At 41.0% G+C, this 21,994-nt stretch overlaps 1 protein-coding gene across 1 annotated transcript in view; it reads left to right on the top strand.

Annotated features, from left to right (window-relative positions):
* SLC2A2 (solute carrier family 2 member 2) overlaps positions 1-21,626 on the top strand; it is a 76,063-nt gene extending 54,437 nt beyond the window's left edge. The window contains exons 9-11 of the mRNA XM_056565170.1: positions 7,041-7,142; positions 10,565-10,768; positions 15,040-21,626. Coding sequence (XP_056421145.1) covers positions 7,041-7,142; positions 10,565-10,768; positions 15,040-15,231 — 498 coding nt within the window. The 3' untranslated portion in view covers positions 15,232-21,626. The remainder of the gene's footprint in view (positions 1-7,040; positions 7,143-10,564; positions 10,769-15,039) is intronic.
* Positions 21,627-21,994: the final 368 nt, after the last annotated feature.

Below are 21,994 nucleotides of genomic sequence, written 5' to 3'. Positions count from 1 at the left end.
ATTCTAAAGTTTTTCTTCATATAAACGTGTGTGTGGGGTGGGGGGGGGAGTTACTTACCTTACTCGCTGCTGCAGTTTAGGGATAGCATGTGAGCAGCAGTGTTCTGCCTCACCTGCTGATTGGCTGAGCACACAGTGTACATGCTGATCCCAAACACAGCAAGCAAGCTGTGTAAGGGGATTATCTCTGGGAGAATAGTGGAGGCAGCAAGAGAGTAAAAGGAAAGTATATGCTTTTTCATCATTCACCCCCTCCCCCCCGAGCTGAGCATATTACAGTAATAAAACCAACTCACAATACCCCCCTTAAAGATATCAGATTGCTGCAAGTGAATGAGCACACATTGTTTACATCCAGGGGCCTACATACTGTACATACAGTTCTAAGTGGACTCTAGTCTAATGTTCCAATTGTATGGAGAATATGCAATGCTTTGTATGCTGAATACATCCAAAACAGCTGCATGAATTGTTTTCTAGAATGTATCAATTTGGAGTCCAGGCAACTTTGTTCACAGAACATTAACTCAATGTAATACAATAGTATCAACTTTTTAGCTAAGAGCAAGACTAGGTATAAACAGGTTTGTTTATTATGAATGTAAACAAAAATAAATACCTCTATCATAAAGGGAAACTGACAGGAGGATGACCCACACTAAGCTTTCTTTCCAACAACCCAAATCCGTGCAGCTGTTGTAGAGTTACCATCTCCCGATTGTTCCACTGCCCCTTCTTCAATATCACTGCTTCGGAAGATGATGCCGTAACAGTGCTAAAAGAGCAATGGAACACCCTCATTGCTAGTTTCTCTTAATTACATATGTACATTTTGTTGAATAACTCCACAATGGCTGTACAGATTTGGGTGAGTGATATAAAGTTGGATAGAGGGTTACCTGCACTATAAGCCTGTATATCCCCTTGAGGACCAAGCCCCAAGTTTTTATTCTTTGGAGACATTAAAGGGCTTCAAAGTATAGCAGCAGATTTCTAAATCTGAACTTTTCAGGGACCAGTTCAGTTTGAGGGTGTGTTCACACGCTATTACTAGCAGTGGGTTGCCCGCTGCAGGAATCCTGTTGCGAGTTACGCTACCATTGATTTAAATGGGTCCACAGACAGTCCGCAATAGTGTCAGATTTGTGGACTGTCCACGGACCCATTTAAATCAATGGTAGCGTAACTCGCAGTGGGTTTCCCACAGCAGGAAACCCGTTGCTAGTTACTGGCGTGTGAACGCACCCTTAAAGTGAATTTAACCTCTTCAGGACGCAGGGCGTATGCATACTCCCTGCATTATGAGTCCTTAAGGAGGTAGGGCGTACAGGTACGCCCGTGGGAATGTCGGTCGGGGACCGGACCAGGATGCCTGCTGAAATAATTCAGAAGGCATCCCGGCACATGGCCGAGGGGGGTCCTGAGACCCCCCCCCCCCATGTCATTTGCCGGTCAATTCAGAATGGCGATCTGCAGCAATTCCGGATCATACAGGTCCCCTTGTTACGTTCCTTGAGGGTGTAGTTTTTTTGTTTTTTTTTTTGCTGTTTTGGCACCATAGGGGCTACCTAAATGTGACTTGCCCCCCCAAAAACCATTTCAGAAAAACTCACTCTCCAAAATCCCATTGTCATTCCTTCCCTTCTGAGCCCTCTATAGTGCACCCACAGAGCACTTGACATACACATGAGATATTTCCTTACTCGAGAGAAATTGGTTTACAAATTTTAGGAAGATTTCTCTCCTTTTACCCCTTGTAAAAATGCAAAAACTGGGTCTACAAGAGCATGAGTGTAAAAAATGAAGACTTTGAATTCTCTCCTTCATTTTGCTGCTATTCCTGTGAAACACCTAAAGGGTTAACACACTTGATGAATGTCATTTTGAATAATTTGAGGGGTGCAGTTTTTATAATGGGGTAATTTATGGGGTATTTCTAATATGAAGGCCCTTCAAATCCACTTCAAAACTGAACTGGTCTCTGAAAAATTCCGATTTTGAAAATTTTGTGAAAAATTGGAAAATTGCTGCTGAACTTTGAAGCCATCTGATGTTTTCCTAAAGTAAAAACATGTCAACTTTATGATGCAAACATAAAGAAGACATATTGTATATGTGAATCAATATATCATTTATTTGGGATGTCCATTTTCCATATAAGCAGAGAGTTTCAAAGTTAAAAAAAAATCTAAAATTTTTACAATTTTCATCAGATTTTGGAATTTTTCACCAAGAATTGTGAAAATTTACGACTAGCATAAAGTAGAATATGTCACAAAAAAACAATCTTGGAATCAGAATGAAAAGTAAAAGCATTGCAGAGTTATTAATGCTGAAAGTGACAGTGGTCAGATTTGCAAAAAAAAAAAGGCTGCGTCCTTAAGGTGAAAATGAGCTGCGTCCTTAAGGGGTTAAGGGTTTTTATCTTAGAAATCTGCCATAATTTACCCCATTATGAAAACGACACTCCTCAAAGTATTCAAAATTACATTCAGAAGGTTTGTTAACCCTTAAGGTGTTTCACAGGAATAGCAGCAAAGTGGTGGAGAAAACTCAAAATCTCCATTTAGTCCATGTAGTCCTATGGGTGCACTACAATGCTCAAAAGAGAAGGAGCATAATTTGGCTTTTGGAGAGCGAATTTTGCTGAAATGGTTTTTGGGGGCATGTCGCTTTTAGGAAGCCCCCATGGTGCCAGAACAGAAAAATAAATAAATAAAAACACATGGCACACTATTTGGGAAACTAAAACCTTCAAGGTACAAGGGGTATAGTGAGCCTTAATACCCCACAGGTGCTTGACGAACTTTTGTTAAAATCTCCATTTTTTGCACTAACATGTTCATATAGCCCCCTTTTTATAATTTTTTACAAAGGGGAAAAGGAGAAAAAGCCACCCTGAAATTTGTAACCCAATTCTCTATAATTAGGAAATAACTCATATATGAAAGTAAAGTGCTCTGTGAGTGCACTACAGTGCTCAGAAGGGAAAGAGTGACAATGGACTTTAGAAGAGCGAATTTTGCTGAAATGGTTTTTTGGGGACATGTCGCATTTAGGAAGCTTCCATGGTGCCAGAACGAAAAACAAAAAACACACACATGGCACACTATGTGGAAACTACACCCCTCAATGAACGTAACACGGGTATAGTGAGCCTCACATTGAGCACTCAGGTGCTTGACGAACTTTCGTTAAAGTGGGAGGTGTAAATGAAAATTTTTATTTTTTTTTCACTAAAATAGGAGGTAATAGGAGGTAATAGGAGGAAATGTCCCCCAAAATTTGTAACATAATTTTTTCTGAGCATGGAAATACCCCATCCGTCAACATACATTTCCCTACAGGTGCACTACAATGCTTAGAAGAGAAGGAGCATAATTTGGCTTTTGGAGAGCGAATTTTGCTGAAATGGTTTTTGGGGACATGTCGCATTTAGGGAGCCTCCATAGTGCCTGAACAGCATAAAAAAAAAATGCAATGCACTCTAATTGGGAAACTACACCCCTCAAGGAAAGTAACACGGGGTATAGTGAGCCTTAATACCCCACAGGTGCTTGATGAACTTTCGTTAAAGTGGGACGTGAAAATGAAAAATTAGATTTTTTTCACAAAAATGCTGGTGTCACCCCAAATTTTTCATTTTCAAAAGGGGTAGTAAGAGAAAATGCCACCCCAAATTTGTAACCCCATTTCTTCTGAGGATGGAAATACCCCATATGTGGACGTAAAGTGCCCTGTGTGAGCACTACAATGCTCAGAAGAGAAGGAGCAGAATTTGGAATTGGAGAGCGAATTTTGCTGAAATGGTTTTTTATGTCGCATTTAAGAAGCCCCCATGGTGCCAGTACAGCAAAAAACAAAAACAAAAAACACTGGCACACTATTTAGGAAATGACACCCCTCAATGAATGTAACAAGGGGTGCAGTGAGCATTTACTTCCCACTGGCATTTGACAGATTTGTAGAACAGTGGGCTGTGCATATGAAAATAAAATGTTTAATTTTCTCGGAACACTGTTCCAAAACACCTGTGGGGTGTAAAGGCTCACTGCAACACTTGTTACATTCCTTGAGGGGTATAGTTTCTAAAACGGGGTCAAATGTGGGTGTTTTTTTTTTTTTTGGTTTATCAACTATCAGCCATTCCAATGCAAATCACCAATTAAGGCCTCAAATGTACATGGTGTGCTCTCACTCCTGAGCCCTGTTGTGCACCCGCAGAGCATTTTACGTTCACATATAGTGTTGAGCGGCATAGGCCATATTCGAATTCGCGAATATTCGCGAATATATGGACGAATATTCGTCATATATTCGCGAATATTCGCATATTCGTTAATGCGAATGCGAAAATAAAGATATGTGAATATTAGCACATACAAAATTAGCATACGCGTAAATTCGCATATGCGAAAATTACCATATGCTAATTTTCGCATATGCGAATTTTCGCACGCCAGTCTCACACAGTAGTATTAGAGCCTTCTTTACACCACACGAGCTGGAAGCAGAGAGGGGTGATCACTGTGATGTGTACTGTGAAAAAAAAAAAAAAAAAAAAAAAAAAAAAAAAAAACGAATATTCGCAATTACGAATATATAGCGCTATATTCGCGAAATTCGCGAATTTGCGAATATGCGATATTCGCGAATAATATTCGAATTGCGAATATTCGTGAGCAACACTATTCACATATAGGGTATATCCGTACTCGAGAGAAATTGCATTACAAATTTTGGGGGTCTTTTTCTCCTTTTACCTCTTGTAAAAATGAAAAGTATGGGGCAACACCAGCATGTTAGTGTAAAAAAGGTAAAAAGAGAAAAAATTGTAACGTACTTTCTCCAGAGTACAGAAATACCCAATATGTGGCCCTAAACTGTTACACCAAAAATACCCTATGGCAGTATTTCCCAAACAGGGTGCCTCCAGATGTTGCAAAACTTTTGTTGTCTTGCAACAGCTGAAGGCACCGTTTTGGAAACATACATTTTAGGAGAGGTTTTTCATTTTTATTGGGGGGGGGGGGGAGGGGGGAATGTATCAGTGTAAAGGTGTTTAAATGTATGTAGTGCTTTACTTTTTACTTTGTAGTGTGTTTAGGGTACATTCACAAGGGCAGGGGTTTACAGTGAGTTTCCAGCTGGTAGTTTCAGCTGCGGCTAAAAATTTGTTGCAGGTAAAACTTGCGGTGGAAAACTCACTATAAACCCCCACCCGTGTGAATGTACCCTGTACATTTACATGGGGGAGGTGGCAAACTTCCAGCTGTTGTAAACTACAACTCCCAGCATGCACTGACAGACCATGCATGCATGTAGAGTTTTGAACACAGCTATAGGCACACTATTGGGTGAGTTAGGAAACAAACCCTGGCTCAATGTTTCCCAACCAGTGTGCCTATAGCTGTTGCAAAACTACAACTCCCAACATGCTCTGACAGCCGAGGGGCATGCTGGAAGTTGTAGTTATGCAACAACTGGAGGAGAACAATTTGGAGACCACTATGTAGTGGTCTCCAAACTGTGGACCTCCAGATGTTGCAAAACTACAAATCCAAGCATGCCCAGACTGTCCAGGCATGCTGGGAGTTTTAGTTCAGCAACATCTGATGGGCCAGATGTTGCAGAACTACAACACCCAGCATGCATGTCTGGGCATGCTGGGAATTGTAGGTTTGCAACATCTGGAAGGCTACAGTTTGGAGACCACTGTATAGTGGTCTCCAAACTGTGCCCCTCCAGATGTTGCAAAACTACAACTCCCAGCATGCCAAGACTGTCCAGGCATGATGTGGGAGTTGTAGTTCTTCAACATCTAAAGGGCCAGATGTTACAGAACTACAACTCCCAGCATGCCTGGACTGTCTGGGCATGCTAAGAGTTGTAGTTTTCCAACATCTGGAGGACCACTGTTTGGAGACTCCAATCTGTGGCCCTCCAGATGTTGCAAAACTACAACTCCCAGCATGCCCAAACAGCCAAAGGCTGTCTGGGCATGCTGGGAGTTGTAGTTTTGTAACTTCTAGCAGGCCAAAGTGAAGATCACTCACCAAAGAAGATCTTCACTGTCGTCCGCAGTCTCCTCCGCCGTCGCTGCTCTTCTCAACTGCTGCCTGCCGGCCGCCTCTGGCAAGACCCCCACACCCCCGCTCTACTCCCAAACCACACCCCTGCTGTGCCCAGACTTACATTGGTGGGCAGAGCAGGGAATCTTAACTTTAACCCACCGGCCCCCCATCTGCCATTGGTCGGTCAGTCCTGACCAACCAATGGCAGGGAATAGGAGGAGGTGGCACTCCTGCCACCTCACTCCTATCCTTCAGGGTGATCGGTGCTTGGACTGCACCAATCACCTTTATTTTCCGCCCTTGGTCCTTAAGTACCGGGACACAAGGGCATACCTGTACGCCCTTGGTCCCCAATAGGATATATATCAGCTAAGTGCAAGTGACTCTTCTGTGAGGTTCCCTTTAAATAAAATTGTACTTTATTAGGCAATGCAAAAGGTTGATAAATTCCCTCTAAGGTATAGAAAGCTGGCAAATTGATTAACTAATCTTTCAATTTCACTGACTCAAATTTTTCCCGCTTATGCATGAGGGCTTGTCTGAATTATTTGCGGAGTGAAAATGCAAAAAAAAAATATATATATTTTGTGAGCTAGTCATGTCATCTGTATGTCATAAATGACGTTTTAAGTTTACTTTACATGTCAGTTTGATTATAACGATTATATACTGCTTGTTTTATTTTACTGCTTAAAAATAATTCTTTCCATAGCCTGACCCTTATAACTTTTTTCATTTCCCCATTGTGTACGGTGAGTTGTAGATTTTATTGGTACCATTTTGGGAGTAGATATGACTTTTTGGTCTCCTTTTATTCCATGTTTTCTGAGATGTGATGAGACCAAAAATACTAATTAATGAACTGGTAGTTTACTTTTTTCCTTTCGCATCACAAGTTGTTCTCCCATATAGCTCCTCAAGGCAATATGTTACAGAATCGTGCCAACTTTATATGTTACTTTACAGGTATTTGTTGTTGAAAAAGCTGGAAGAAGATCCTTATTCCTTACTGGTTTGGCAGGAATGTGCATTTGTGCTGTGATCATGACAATTGCTCTAGCTTTGCTGGTAAGATTAATATAAAGTGCCTGGATTGAAATTAAAAATGTACAAACCATATAAAATAAACCATGCAAATACAACTCATTTTATTTCAAGTTCACTTCCTACATACAGTACAGACCAAAAGTTTGGACACCTTCTCATTCAAAGAGTTTTCTTTATTTTCATGACTATGAAAATTGTAGATTCACACTGAAGGCATCAAAACTATGAATTAACACATGTGCAATTATAGACATAAAAAAGTGTGAAACAACTGAAAATATGTCATATTCTAGGTTCTTCAAAGTAGCCACCTTTTGCTTTGATAACTGCTTTGCGCACTCTTGTCATTCTCTTGATGAGCTTCAAGAGGTAGTCACCTGAAATGGTTTTCCAACAGTCTTGAAGGAGTTCCCAGAGATGCTTAGCACTTGTTGGCCCTTTTGGGTTCAGGTCTGGTGACTGTGGAGGCCAGGTCATCTGGCACAGCACCCCATCACTCTCCTTCTTGGTCAAATAGCCCTTACACAGCCTGGAGGTGTGTTTGGGGTCATTGTCCTGTTGAAAATAAATGATGGTCCAACTAAACGCAAACCGGATGGAATAGCATGCCGCTGCAAGATGCTGTGGTAGCCATGCTGTTCAGTATGCCTTCAATTATGAATAAATCCCCAACAGTGTAACCAGCAAAGCACCCCCACACCATCACACCTCCTCCTCCATGCTTCACGGTGGGAACCAGGCATGTAGAGTCCATCCGTTCACCTTTTCTGCATCACACAAAGACACGGTGGTTGGAACCAAAGATCTCACATTTGGACTCATTAGACCAAAGCACAGATTTCCACTAGTCTAATGTCCTTGTGTTCTTTAGCCCAAACAACTCTCTTCTGCTTGTTGCCTGTCCTTAGCAGTGGTTTCCTAGCAGATATTCTACCATGAAGGCCTGATTCACACAGTCTCCTCTTAACAGTTGTTATAGAGAAGTGTCTGCTGCTAGAACTCTGTGTGCATTGACCTGGTCTCTAATCTGAGCTGCTGTTAACCTGCGATTTCTGAAGCTGGTGACTCGGATGAACTTATCCTCCGCAGCAGAGGTGACTCTTGGTCTTCCTTTCCTGGGGGGGTGCGCATGTGAGCCAGTTTCTTTGTAGCTCTTGATGGATTTTGTGACTGCACTTGGGGACACTTTCCACCTAGAATATGACATATTTTCAGATGTTTCACACTTTTTTGTTATGTCTATAATTGCACATGTCTTAATTCATAGTTTTGATGCCTTCAGTGTGAATCTACAATTTTCATAGTCATGAAAATAAAGAAAACTCTTTGAATGAGAAGGTGTGTGCAAACTTTTGGTCTGTACTGTACATACATAAAAAGTGAATAGGCAAGGGAACAAGAAGTTAAAAGGGTATTCCAGTAAACATTTTTTTTTTCATATCAACTGGCTCCATAAAGTTACTTCTATTAAAAAATCTTAATCCTTCCACTACTTATCAGCTGCTGAAGTTGAGTAGTTCTATTCTGTCTGACAACAGTGCTCTCTGCTGACACCTCTGTCTGTCTCAGGAACTATCTAGAGCAGGAGAGGTTTGCTATGGGGACTTACTCCTGCTCTGGACAGTTCCTGAGACAGACAGACAGGTGTCAGCAGAGGGCACTGTTATCAGACAGAAAAGAACAACTCAACTTCAGCAGCTGATAAGTACTGGAAAGATTAAGATTTTTTAATAGAAGTAATTTACAAATCTGTTTAACTTTCTGGAGCCAGTTGATATGAAAAAAATAGTTTTTAACTGGAATACCCCTTTAATTGATTCTCTTCCATTTATAGCCAGATAGTATTCCGTGTATTTTTTTTTACATACCAATGATTACATAAAAAGGTTTAAAACTAATATTTCCAAATCTATTTCACAACTCACCATAAATACTATAAAGTGTATAAAGTGTTGGACTAAAATACATTGGGCCAAGCACACTCCTGTCCCTGCTCCTCACCTCTCTACCCTCTCCCCTGTCCATGTCTGCCGGCACGTGTGACCCCATCTCCTAGGGCACGCGCCATCTCTAAGATTTAAAGGGCCAGTGCACCATTAAATGGTGCTTGTCTGCACTGACTCTATTTAACCCCGCACTTCCTCAGATCCTTGCTGGATCTTTGTGTTTACTAGCCTAAGAGAAAGCATTCCCGATTGTGTATTGTCTTACTTTGTACCAGACCTCCTAGCTTGACCTTGCACCTGTGCCTCTTGCCCTGACCTTCTGCCTGTCCTGACTTCGTAATTGCCTCATCCTTCCTGTGCCACGTTACACCTTGGTTGCCTGTGTGGAGGAGTTGTATCAGGGATAGTGACCTGGGTGACGCCTGCTGCTGCAAATCCATCCCGTTTTGCGCCGGACTCTGGTGGACACCAGTGGCACCTTAGACTCCGCTCCCTGGTACGGCCCACGCCATCATCCTCACAGGTTCAGCGGATCCACTTCACCACTGCCGTTACAGATAATAGCAGTATACAAGGAGGAATATTATCACCATACATGCTGACTTTAGCCTGCATAAATTAGTTCAGCTTTCAGGTTCTCTGGTGGGCTGGAAAAGGTGGATACAGTCCTAGGAGAGTTTCCCAGGACTGTATCCACCTTTTCCATCCCACCGGAGCACCTGAAAGGTGAACTAATTTATGCAGGCTAAAGTCAGCAAACGCCGAGCCGAGAAGTTCGTGATTAATCGAATTTCTGTAACTTTGCTCATCTCTAACTGCCACATCATGGCCACATATAACTAAAAAAGAGTGATCAAATAATGTACAATTGCCAAATCACACCACCACACCACAAGCACACATTACCATCATACTGTTATTAAATAAAAACACACGATACCAAGGCCAATATTTCCTACAAAGTGACAATATAGTGGTAGATACCAACACTATACCAAAACCATACCAAAACCCTCATGACAACTTCTTCCAGCCATTATGTCTCAAGCTCCTTTCTTTTCCTGCACTCTACCTTCTTCCTGCCCACCAACAGTGTCCCAAACAGGAAATAAAGTCCCACAAAGTACAAGAGTGCCCAAGTGATAATAGTGCCCCATTTAGGCTCCACACAGTCATAGAGCCCCCTTTATGTTCCAATGCTGTAAGTAGCCCTCCTTTTATGCCCCCACACTGTAGTCATCCCCCCCCCCCGTTTGTGCCCAAACACTAGTAAGCCTTTATTTTGTGCTCCCACACTAGTAAGACTCCTTTTTTCCCTCTCACACTGTAGTTAGTCCCCCTCTTTGTCACCCCTCTACACTCTAGTAAGTTCTCTCTTTGTGCTCTCACACTGTAAATAGACTCCTGGTTTTGCCCCTATTTGCTTATAATTAGCCCTTGACCTTCAGTGATCTTCAGCAAAGATGTAGAAACTAATAAGACTTCTTTGTCTTCTAGCATGCACATGCTTGGATGAGCTATCTGTGTATGGTTGCCATCTTTCTATTTGTCATATTCTTTGAAGTCGGGCCTGGTCCTATTCCTTGGTTCATTGTTGCTGAACTTTTTAGCCAAGGTCCTAGACCTGCAGCTATGGCAGTATCTGGATTTTGCAACTGGACATGTAACTTCATCATTGGAATGACCTTCCAGTACATAGCAGTAAGTATGAAATAAAGATTTATTTATTCTTATATAAAGCATATCAATAAATTCCAGTCTTTGAATATAAATAATTATACATGTGTCTGTTGGGACCAATGGATATCACAAAATATTCCTTTGTCTTCAATGGGATTCTGCACAAAAACATTTTGAGACATCTGTGTTTTCTATCCGGAATTCTGTGTTAGTGGTTCTGCACTCAACATGCACATTACCCTCTTCAACATAAGGCACATGTGGTTTTTGAGCTCACCCATTGATTATAATAGGAGCAAATCATGCTGGATACAGGTTAAACCTCATCAAATAGGGTGACATGTCACTTTGTTTTCCATCAGAAAAAAACATGTATTTTTTGCAAGGCCGCCTTTTAAATCAATGGGTCATAGTTTTTAAAGTAAAATAGTGTGGTTTTTGAAGTTAAAAACACCATATCTTTTACATCCTGTTACAATGTAAAGTAGGTAGTGCACAGGCTGTATAACAGTGTTTAATGTTGTGTCCCCTCAAAACAACTCAACAAACAGCCATTAATGTCTAAACCTTGGAAACAAATTGGGCCATTTAATCATTTTCCCGCCTGAGTGTCATGTGATTCATTAGCATTACAAGGTGTCAGGTGTGAAGGGGGAACAGGTGTCTTAAATTTGGTGTTATTACTTTTACACTCTAATACAGAACTTGCAAAGAGAAAATTGCGAGGACCCTAATACAGGACAGTTTATGCTCAGAAAAGGCCTCACCATGGTCGACCAAAGAAGTTGAGTGCACATGCTCAGTTTTATATCCAGAGGTTGTCTTTAGGAAATAGACATATGGGGAAGGGGTCATCCTGTAAGTGCTCAGACCATACAGCGCACACTGCATCAAAAAGTAGTCAGAAGAAGTCTCTTCTAAAGATGATGCACAAGTAAGCCTGCAAACAGTTTTCTGAAGACAAGCAGACTAAAGATATGGATTACTGGAACTATGTCTGGTGGTCCGATGAGACCAGGATAAATGTATTTGTTTCAGTTGGTGGCAAGCTTTTGTGGTGGCAACCAGAAATATGTGTGTTATGCCTACAGTCAAGCATGGTGGGAGTGTCATGGTCTGGGCCTGCATGAGTACTACTGGCAATGGGAAGCTATAGTTCATTGAGAGAACCATTGTAAAGCCCCACAGGTGTGGACCCACTGTGCCACAAGTGGCATCCGGCCAGACAGGCAGAATGGGGCTAAACTGACACTTAGAGATAGCGCCAGATGCAGCAATGCTGATTATGATGTTTATTTACAAGGTGCATACCTGTCCAATAGACAGGTAACAGATCAGGAACAGCAGACAGATCAGACAGAGACCTAGCAAAGCAGACAGATAAAAGCAGAATGCACAATCTTGCTGAGGCCCAAACATCAGGTGTGGCCTCTTTATATAGGTGGTGCCTTCCAGGGATTGGAAGGGAAACCACCAGGGAACGCACACTGGCTCTATAAATCATAGCTAGCTCTCGCGCACGGCCCCTTGTGGACAGAACAGCAAAATACATGACAGACCATGAAATACAACAGGAACATAGCACGGAGAAAGTAGCCCGACGTTGGTAAGAACCAGGACACATGGTACGTTGGTGGTTGCCAACCAGCAGCGTTACAACCATGAATGCTAACATGTACTGTGAGATACTGAAGCAGAGCATGATCCCTTAGCTTTGTAGACTCGGCCACAGGGCAGTATTCCAACATGTAATAAAACTATTAAAAAAATACCAGCGCTGTATGGGTCTTAAAAAATGTATAGATATAATTTTTTAATAAAAGGAAGAATAAAAATAATGCATATACCAGGAATGGCAATATAATGCCTACATTATATTGCCATTCCTAGTATATGCATTATTTTTATTCTTCCTTTTATTAATAAATTATATCTAGGGATGTCCCGATACCGATACTGGTATCGGGGCCAATACTAGCCATTTGCATGGTATCGGGGACTTGTTTAATGTCCCCGATACCATGCCCGATACCTGGTGCCGCCCTGCTGCCCCGTTCTTCTATCCTCCCATCTGCATCATAGTGTTCCATGGAGGAGCATGTGACACACACGTCACCCCGCCTCCTCCCCTGCACCCAGCGTAACGCTATGCAGGAAGCAGAGTGACGTGTATGTCACATGCTCCTCCATAGGACGACAAGATGCGGACCGGAGGAGGGGAGAACGGGGCAGCAGAGCGGCAGCACCAGCACCCGACCCGAGGAGGTGAGCTGCCTGCAAGGAGGGGGCTGCTACTAATGGCTAAGCGGGGGGGCCCTGCTGCTGTCTAAACGGGGGGGGGGGGGGTCCTGCTGCTGTCTAAACGCGGGGGCCCTGCTGCTGTCTAAACGGGGGGCCTGCTGCTGTCTAAATGGGGGGGGGCCCTGCTGCTGTCTAAATGGGGGGGCCCTGCTGCTGTCTAAATGGGGGGGGCTGCTGCTGTCTAAATGGGGGGGGGCTGCTGCTGTCTAATAGGGGGGGGCCTGCTGCTGTCTAAAGGGGGGGGCGCCCTGCTGCTGTCTAAAGGGAGGGGGGTGCCCTGCTGCTGTCTAAAGGGGGGCCCTGCTGCTGTCTAAAGGGGGAAGCCCTGCTTCTGTCTAAAGGGGGGGGGCTGCTGTTGTCTAAAGGGGGGGGGGCCCTGCTGCTGTCTAAAGGGGGGGCTGCTGCTGTCTAAAGGGGGGGCCTGCTGCAGTCTAAAGGGGGGGGCTGCTGCTGTCTAAAGGGGGGGGCCCTGCTGCTGTCTAAAAGGGGGGCCCTGCTGCTGTCTAAAGGGGGGCCCCTGCTGCTGTCTAAAGGGGGGGTGCTGCTGTTTTAATGGGGGCCCACTGTGTAAAGGGGGGCTGTGGTCTACAGGGGAGCTGCTACTTATGTCTGCAGGGGGGCTGCTGTCTACAAGGGGGACTGCTGTCTACAGGGGGGCTGCTACTAATGACTGCCAGGGGCTGCTGCTAATGTCTGCAAGGGGATACTACCTACTATTAAAGACAATCTTACAGCAGAGTCCCCTGCGCTAACTTGAATTTATGGGTAGATTTATGGTTATCGGTCTCACCACCAATACAAATTCCCTGTTCTGTCCAATGGAGAAGAAAGAAATCTTGGTTCATATTACAGCAGCCGCCTCCATTGTACAAAACAAGGACCCACATATCATACGATAAACAGTGCCGGAAACCGGGTCACCCTGGAGTCAGATTACCTTTAAAATATAAGTACTCGTACTTGGTATAGGCGAGTACTAGAATTAAAGTATCAGTACTCGTAATTGTTCTTAAAAAAAATGGTATCGGGACATCCCTAATTATATCCATATATTTTTTAAGACCCATACAGCACTGGTATTTATTTATTTAACAGTATTCCAACATGATAACAACCCGAAACACAATTCCAAGACAACCACTTCCTTGCTAAAGAAGCTGAGGGTAAAGGCGATGGACTGGCCAAGCATGTCTCCAGACCTAGCCCCTATTGAGCATCTGTGGGGCTTCCTCAAACAGATGGTGGAGGAGCACAAGGTCCCTAACATCCAGCAACTTCATGATGTTGTCATGGAGGAGTGGAAGAGGACTCCAGTGGCAACCTGTGAAGCTCTGGTAAATGCCATGCCCCAGAGGCTTAAGGCAGTGCTGGAAAATAATGGTGGCCACACAAAATATTGAAATTGTTGGCCCAATTTGGACACTTCCACTTGAGGTATACTCACTTTTGCCAAGGTTTAGACATTAATGGCTGTGTGTTGAGTTATTTTGAGGGGCCACAACATTAAAAGGAGATGTCCGGTGCAGACTTTTCCTATTCCATCCTGCCCAGGCTGCAAAAAAAGAGAAAACAAACTTTCACTTACCTTCCTACATTCCCCCGGAGCTCCGCAACAGCTGATCGGTCGGCTGGGCTGTCTACTTCCTTTAGCCCGGTACGTCACACGGCGCTTCAGCCTATCAGCGGCCACAGCGATGTCCCACCTCAGCCGGTGATAGGCTGAAGCGCCGTGTGACGTACCGGAATAAGGGAAGTAGGAAGTAGACAGCCCAGCCAACCGATCAGCTTCTTCTTTAAACACGGACATCTTCTTTAAACACTGTTATACAGGCTGTGCACTCACTACTTTACATTGTAGCAGTGTCATTTCTTCAGTGTTGTCACATGAAGAGATATAATAAAATATTTACAAAAATGTGAGGGGTGGACTTTGTAAAGTGAGATCTGGAAATGTATAAGATATGATATGCTGTTTTTGTTTTAATTTTTAGGAAGCGTGTGGGCCTTACGTGTTCATCATATTTGCGATTCTTCTGTTCGGTTTCACTGTATTTACATACTTTAAAGTTCCAGAAACTAAAGGAAAATCTTTCGAGGAGATATCTGCTGAGTTCCGCAAAAAAAAACTCAAGGGGCTCAAATCTACTGAGATGGAGTATCTGGGATCAAGTACAGATGCTTGAGGGTTTTTTTTTTCAATCTGGACACTTGTTTTTATAGGAAAATATTTTATGAGAAACAGGGTAAACTGACCTTTTTTCTGTTCTTATGGATCCATATTTTTTTTATAAAGCTGAACATAAACAAGATATGTTTGTATATATGTAGGGCGGTTAGCAAACAATACATAGAAAACACATGCTAATATATCTGCAACAATTCGCACTCAGGTAATTCTTTTATACAGTTGAGAAATATACTACAACTAGCTTTGTTCTAATTTTATTACAATATTCGTTGTTATCTGCAGAGATGGCATAGAAACTGCACAGTTCATATTGTATGTTCTATTTATCTTCAATACATTTTGCATTATTACAGGCCTGCAGTATAGTGTTAACATTATCTAGAACCACAGGATAATGCTTAAGGTGGTAGAATTAAATTTAGCTATTTTGGTAAATTTTGCAGAATAAATAACATTTGGCTATTTTGTTTTCTGTATGATGGTGGACAAATATGCTGCACTTGAGCTGTAAATATAAACCTATAAGTGTTATAAAAGTGCATGCTGACTATTAGGAATTTTGCTTAGAAGCATGGAGTCATATAGCCAACAAAATAGTCAAATATAATGTTTAATTTCTGAGTAAAACATTTATGTACCCCATTCAGTACCCTCATTATAAGGCTGTAGCAGAGAACTAGCTGCGAAGCGTGTATCTCACTCAGCATGTCCATATATTACAAAGACAACTCATTGATGGATACCAATGATCTTTGATCACATCAATGCCTTGCCTTTGGGACTGCTATCTTCTGGCCAGCTTAAAGGGGTTTTCCAGCATAAGGTGATTTTAGTACGTACCTGGCAGACAGTAATGGACATGCTTAGGAAGGATCTGCGCTTGTCTTGGGCTAAATGGCTATGCTGTGAGATTACCATAACACTGTGACTAGCTTTTTGTGAAATTGTATTTCCTATTTTCAGTTTTCTTGTTTGCCTACAAATCCCATGATTCAATTTTCCTCCTTCCCACACATCAGCCACCCCACCCATTGAAACATAACCTGTGGTTTTCAATCAGGTGCCTCCAGCTGTTGCATTACTTGCAGATTGCTCTCTCCACCCATTGAAGCAGACAGGCTCCCTGTCATCAGCTGACTAGTGAGTCAGGTCTCGACCACATTGCAAGCTGGGAAAAATCCGAGACAGCAGTCATTTTGTATGCTGTTAAAAATAAATATTGGGGTGAAAATCACATTGTGAGAAAACCCTCACACACAGGTAAAGACACTATATTATGAACTTCACTAACTTTACAGCCCCTGTAGCATAGTCAAATAAAAAAAATTCCTGGAATACCCCTTTAAGTATATAAAAATACAAAAAGCCAAGGGAAGTTATCAAAAGAAGTGCTCATAGGCCTAAATTCAGACCAAACAGATCTCAGTCCTCATTAGTATATGTAAACTTCAGTCCTTTGTTTGAATTCTACCTCTACAATCAGAATTCGACCCAATATGCTTATTGTTAAACCCCTTTCGCAAAACGCCGTTTATAAGCGGTGCTGCGGCACGGCAGGGTTATGAAGCGAGTTCAGGAGCTGAGCTCGCATCATACCCGCACGGTCCCGGCTGCTATCAACAGCCAGGACCCGTAGCTAATGCCCTACAATGCAAAGTTGATCGCCGCTTAGAAAGTGAAAGCTTCCCGGCAGCTCAGTCGGGCTGATCAGGACCATCACGATGAAAACGCAATGTCCCGATCAGCCAATGGCGCTTCAGAAGGGGGCCTTACCTGCCTCCTGCACGTCTGATCAGCGATTGATTGCTCCAAGCCTGAAATCCAGACTTGAGCAATCGACCGCCGATAACACTGATCGATGCAATGCATTGATCAGTGTATTGAATCAATGTACTGCATGTTATAGTCCCCTATGGGGGCTATAACATTGCAAAAAAAATAGTGAAAAAAAAGTAAATAAAGAGGATTTAACCCCCTTCCCATAAAAAAAAAACAGTTTAAATAAAAATAAACACATGTGGTATCGCCGCATGTGCAAATGTCCGAACTATTAAAATGTATCATTAATTAAACCGCATGGTCAATGGCGTATGCCCCCAAAAATTCCAAAATAGCGTATTTTTGGTCACTTTTTATACCATAAATGAATAAAAAGTAATCAAAAAGTCCTATCAAAACAAAAATGGTACAGATAAAAACTTCAGATCATAGCACAAAAAATTAGCCCTCTAACTGCCCCGTATGCAGTAAAATAAAAAAAGTTATAGGGGTCAGAAGATGACATTTTTAAACGTATTAATTTTCGTGCATGAAGTTATGATTTTTTCCAGAAGTAAGACAAAATCAAACCTATATAAGTAGGGTATCATTTTAATCGTATGGACCTACAGAATACAGATAAGGTGTCATTTACACCAAAAAATTGACTGGGTAGAAACGGAAGCCACCAAAATTACAATTACATGAATTAAAATTACATTAGGCATATAATTACCTAATGTAAAGCAATTCTCCACACCAGAACAGGAAAATGCATTATACTTCATGTGCATTAAAAACAAAGCTTTTGTGCATTCAATGTGGGTTTGTAATCAGGTGGTAGTGGAAAAATTTTAAAAGTTGCGTTTCTGCTGGATGTCTTCAAACATAAGGGCTTTTATGCCCAAAAATAACTGGTATCTTTCCAATGGCAAATGTAACCATTGGCAACATAATTTAAATGTGTTTTCCCACTTCACTGCTGTGGGCAGCACCAGTGGGACTCTTACCGATGAGTTGTATTTATGGGAACACTCTTCTCTGCTGCCACATATCATGTGTCAAGACCACTGACTAATCATTCATCATTGTTACAGTATACCTTGGTCTGTTACATAATCTACAATGTTTCTTCTGTAGAGTTTAGTCAATTAATATGGCTTTTCATCATCCTAAGAAACAAGCATAATTTTGGATTTAGGATCTCTTCTGATCAAATTAAAGTCTGAGCTTTCACCCCCCCGCCCCCCATTCATGCAATGGCTGGAGGGTCACTTGTTGGGAGCCACTGTTGCCTTTGTATCTATTATTATATACATTCCTCTATAATCATGCTTACACCTTGAGCATAGATTAATTTGCCCTATTTTTATATACTTAGTTTATGAGCCTTTACATTAGTCTGACCTAAAGTGATGAAACATAATCAATCTGTACTTTTACATGTACTTCTGTATTAAATGTGTTACTACACTGTGGCATCATCTTTTAAATTTTTTGTAGGATTCCTAAACTATATTTAGTAACAATGTAAAATAACACAATCTCCACCTTCAATGCAACATACTAAATGGATTTTATTTGCAAAATTTGTCATCTAAGATCATTTGAAATCTTTTTATCAAGAGAACAAAAGGAAAATTTTTGTGACTATAACATGTCAATAAACCTGATATAGGCATAGATTTTTTCTGTCTAATATAGCACTCTATATCCAGGGATCATATTTTCTAAACACAAAAAAATGTAATTTACAAACTATACAAAACAAATACTGTGTACCAACACTAACCCCATATGATTGATCTTACTCTCATTATGTACTAATAGTAAGGCCTCTTTCACACTGCCATTGGGCTCTGTTATATGGAGCTCTGTTGGCAAGCCCGTCAAAACGTCAGAAGTTTAAGAAAGAAAAACATAGTGCATGCACAATTTTTTTTCTTCGGTAAACTACCGTATCCCTGATGCACTCCATTCAAGTCATTAGGATCCATCTGGACCCAGTAGTGATCCGGTGGTCTCAGTTGCGCTCTGACCGAACCGAGCCTCACAGGCCCACAATAGAACGAAAGTAAATCATATGAGGTTAGCATTGGTGTGCGGTAGTTGCGTATGGTTTTTATCATTTATAGTAGACCCACTGGGTGTCTTTTATTGTCAGCAGCCCCCAGTCTGGGAATTTCCTTCTAGGACTGGCCACCTCCACATGAAAATATTTTAGACGTGGTTGTTGTATTCTGTTATTCAAATGTATAACTATCTAATTGCATAAAAATTAAATATAATAGTGGGAAACAGTCACTGTAAACCAATGAAATTGGATTTATCTATCATTGGTTTACATTGTTTTATATTTACTGGGCCACTTATTACTGTGGCCCATGTGGTTATTTTTCTCATCAAAATTTTTATATGAAAACTAATTTACAGTAATTAATTTCTAAAGAATTTGATGGCATTGTTCTTGTTAATTTAGTAATCTGTGTTGTTAGGTGAGATTGTGACATATCTTACCAGAGCAAAGTATCAAATTTACTATATTTATAGTTTATGCATATAAGAATGTTAACTTGCTAACAGTTTTTACACGTGCAGCAGATTTTCTACTTCAAATTCTACATTTTATAATAAACAATAATATTTTTAATTAGATTTGTCAAGATACATTTGAATCACTTTCAATTCCCTTATAGGGCAAAGGTAAAGTGACCATATCCAAAAGTCAATGGGATCCATTTTTAATCAGTTTTCATAGTTTCTGAACATGCAGGCGCACACTACAGGGTTTTGCCCTTTCCAAATGTTTCTTAAATTGTTGCAAAATGGTTTCTGATCTTTGAACAAAATATTAGACAAAGTGAATGTTGATTTGGTGGTGCAAGAAATGGTAGTTAGTGCATGAACGAATATAAATTTTTTTGCCTAGTGGGCATATACGCACAGCCTTCCCTAGAGAAACATGAGCTACTGTACCTTCTTGGAAATCATCCTTAGGTTGTTTTTTGTCAGAGTTCGTACAGAGCTATCTGTAGAAAACATAGCATTCTTTATTGCAGCCTATACATATGTTGGTATGTTTTTCTACAAGCATTGCTTCAGTGGCATGGCAGTACATGAAGGCTGTAGGGCAGTACATAGGCTTTGTGCATAGGGCTCTGATGTGTACAAGATCACTTAGACTATATTCACATGTTGGATTTTTCTGTTGAAGAAAATTCATTGCAGATTTGGCATATAATCTATGGCAGAAATCTGAGGGTCTGCTGTGCCATTTATTGGGGCTAATCTGCACATGGCTATTCACTGCTGTTTCCATATCGATAAGTGACATTCCACTTCATTTTTTTCTGCCATGCACCAAATTCAAAATGGAATAGATGTTAAAAATGTAAATGTACCCTTATTGTGGATTTATGAAAACTGACATTGGCAGAGGATAGAGAGGCGTGCAGTTCTTCAGATTGTTCCAAATTTTCTTGCTTTTGATATAAGTGGCGATTGGTTTTTCTCAATACATTCCCTGCCATTTTAATTCACATACTGTGTCATGCGTCTACTCAGGTTTTCTCTGTTTAGTAGATCAGAAACCATCCAGTGTAACAAATATTGTGAACATCTATATTAATCGTTATTAGGGTATGTGCTCATGGACAAAAAACACGTCATTTATTTGATACCCAAGCTGATTTCTCCAAAAACAGTACTGATTCACCTAAAATATACATCTCCTATTGATTTCAATGTGTTTTGGAGCATATAAAAAGACAGACAGAGTGTGCAACTATGTGCTGTTACTCCGGTATACACAAAATCATGTATAAAAAATATGGTTGTGCTAACCTTAGGATGGAGTGTGGAGCCCAATTATGTGGGCAAATAGCCAGGGAGCTGCCAGGAGATGTCCTGTACCGGAGAAAGCCTCTGGTCGGTGGAGCAAAGCTTGAAGGTAACCCACGGATGTGGGTGTAAAAGAATCCTCCTAATAGCGCTTTGAGCGCCATTAGGAGGATTCTTTTACACCCACATCCGTTGGTTACTTTCAAGCTATTGATTTCAATGGGAGACATGGTCCTGTTTTGAAGCTCCCATTGAGGGAGTGCCATGCCTCACTGGCTGTAGTTCTGAGGGAACTGTGGCACAGCACTGCACATTAGTGTGGTTTTCGTCCATGTGCACATACCCTTAGGTTAGTTGATAAATACTGCAATATAAAAACAGTTAATTCTAGCACATATATTTTACTAACTTCACCACTATGCAAAGGAAATCTCTTAATGTGACATTAACAAAGGGCATGTAATTGTAATCTTATTTTGCTAATATGTATATAATATTATACGATGTAAAACTTATATTCCTAACTTTTTATGTTGGTACATGGCTTTCATAGTATAATTTTTATTTAATTTTATACGTGTATATGTGTTACTTTTTTATTGTGACATGCTAAATATAGAAATTCTATTGCTTGTGAAGAAATGGCACAACTTTAGCGGAAAAGTATCAAAGGCTTTTTTTTTTTTTTTTTTACAATTTGCTAATACTATATTTAAGCATGTTTCAGTGTAACATGAACAGTGAGTATCAGTATTAACTTTAACTCAATGTTTTTGTAATTAATTAAACAAAATAAACAAAAAATATTACTTTTTTTGTGGTTATTTATTGATCTTTATGAATTAAAGCATACCTGTCAAATCCCACAAAGAAACCTAAAATGTTATATGTTACTCAGTACCTAATCCTGGTCTACGTATAATTTCTATGTGTCTAGCGTGTATATTTCTCTCACAAATACCTTCTTCCTTTTGCTCACTTGGTTTGTGATTCTGTGCTCTGGCTTCTGTGCATGACTTATCTTCCTACCCGAGTGTCTCTTCATCCAATCTTGGATTAATCGTGGCTTACATCCCACTGCTATGAAGAAAGGCTTGAATCTCTTCCATTACTTCCTAGATGTTCAAGGTCAAGAACTATTGCCTTTTCATATGATACTC

Source organism: Hyla sarda, chromosome 3 (assembly GCF_029499605.1).
Source record: "Hyla sarda isolate aHylSar1 chromosome 3, aHylSar1.hap1, whole genome shotgun sequence".
In the NCBI taxonomy this organism is placed as follows: Eukaryota; Metazoa; Chordata; class Amphibia; order Anura; family Hylidae; genus Hyla; species Hyla sarda.
This window is presented reverse-complemented; position numbering and strand designations above follow the sequence as displayed.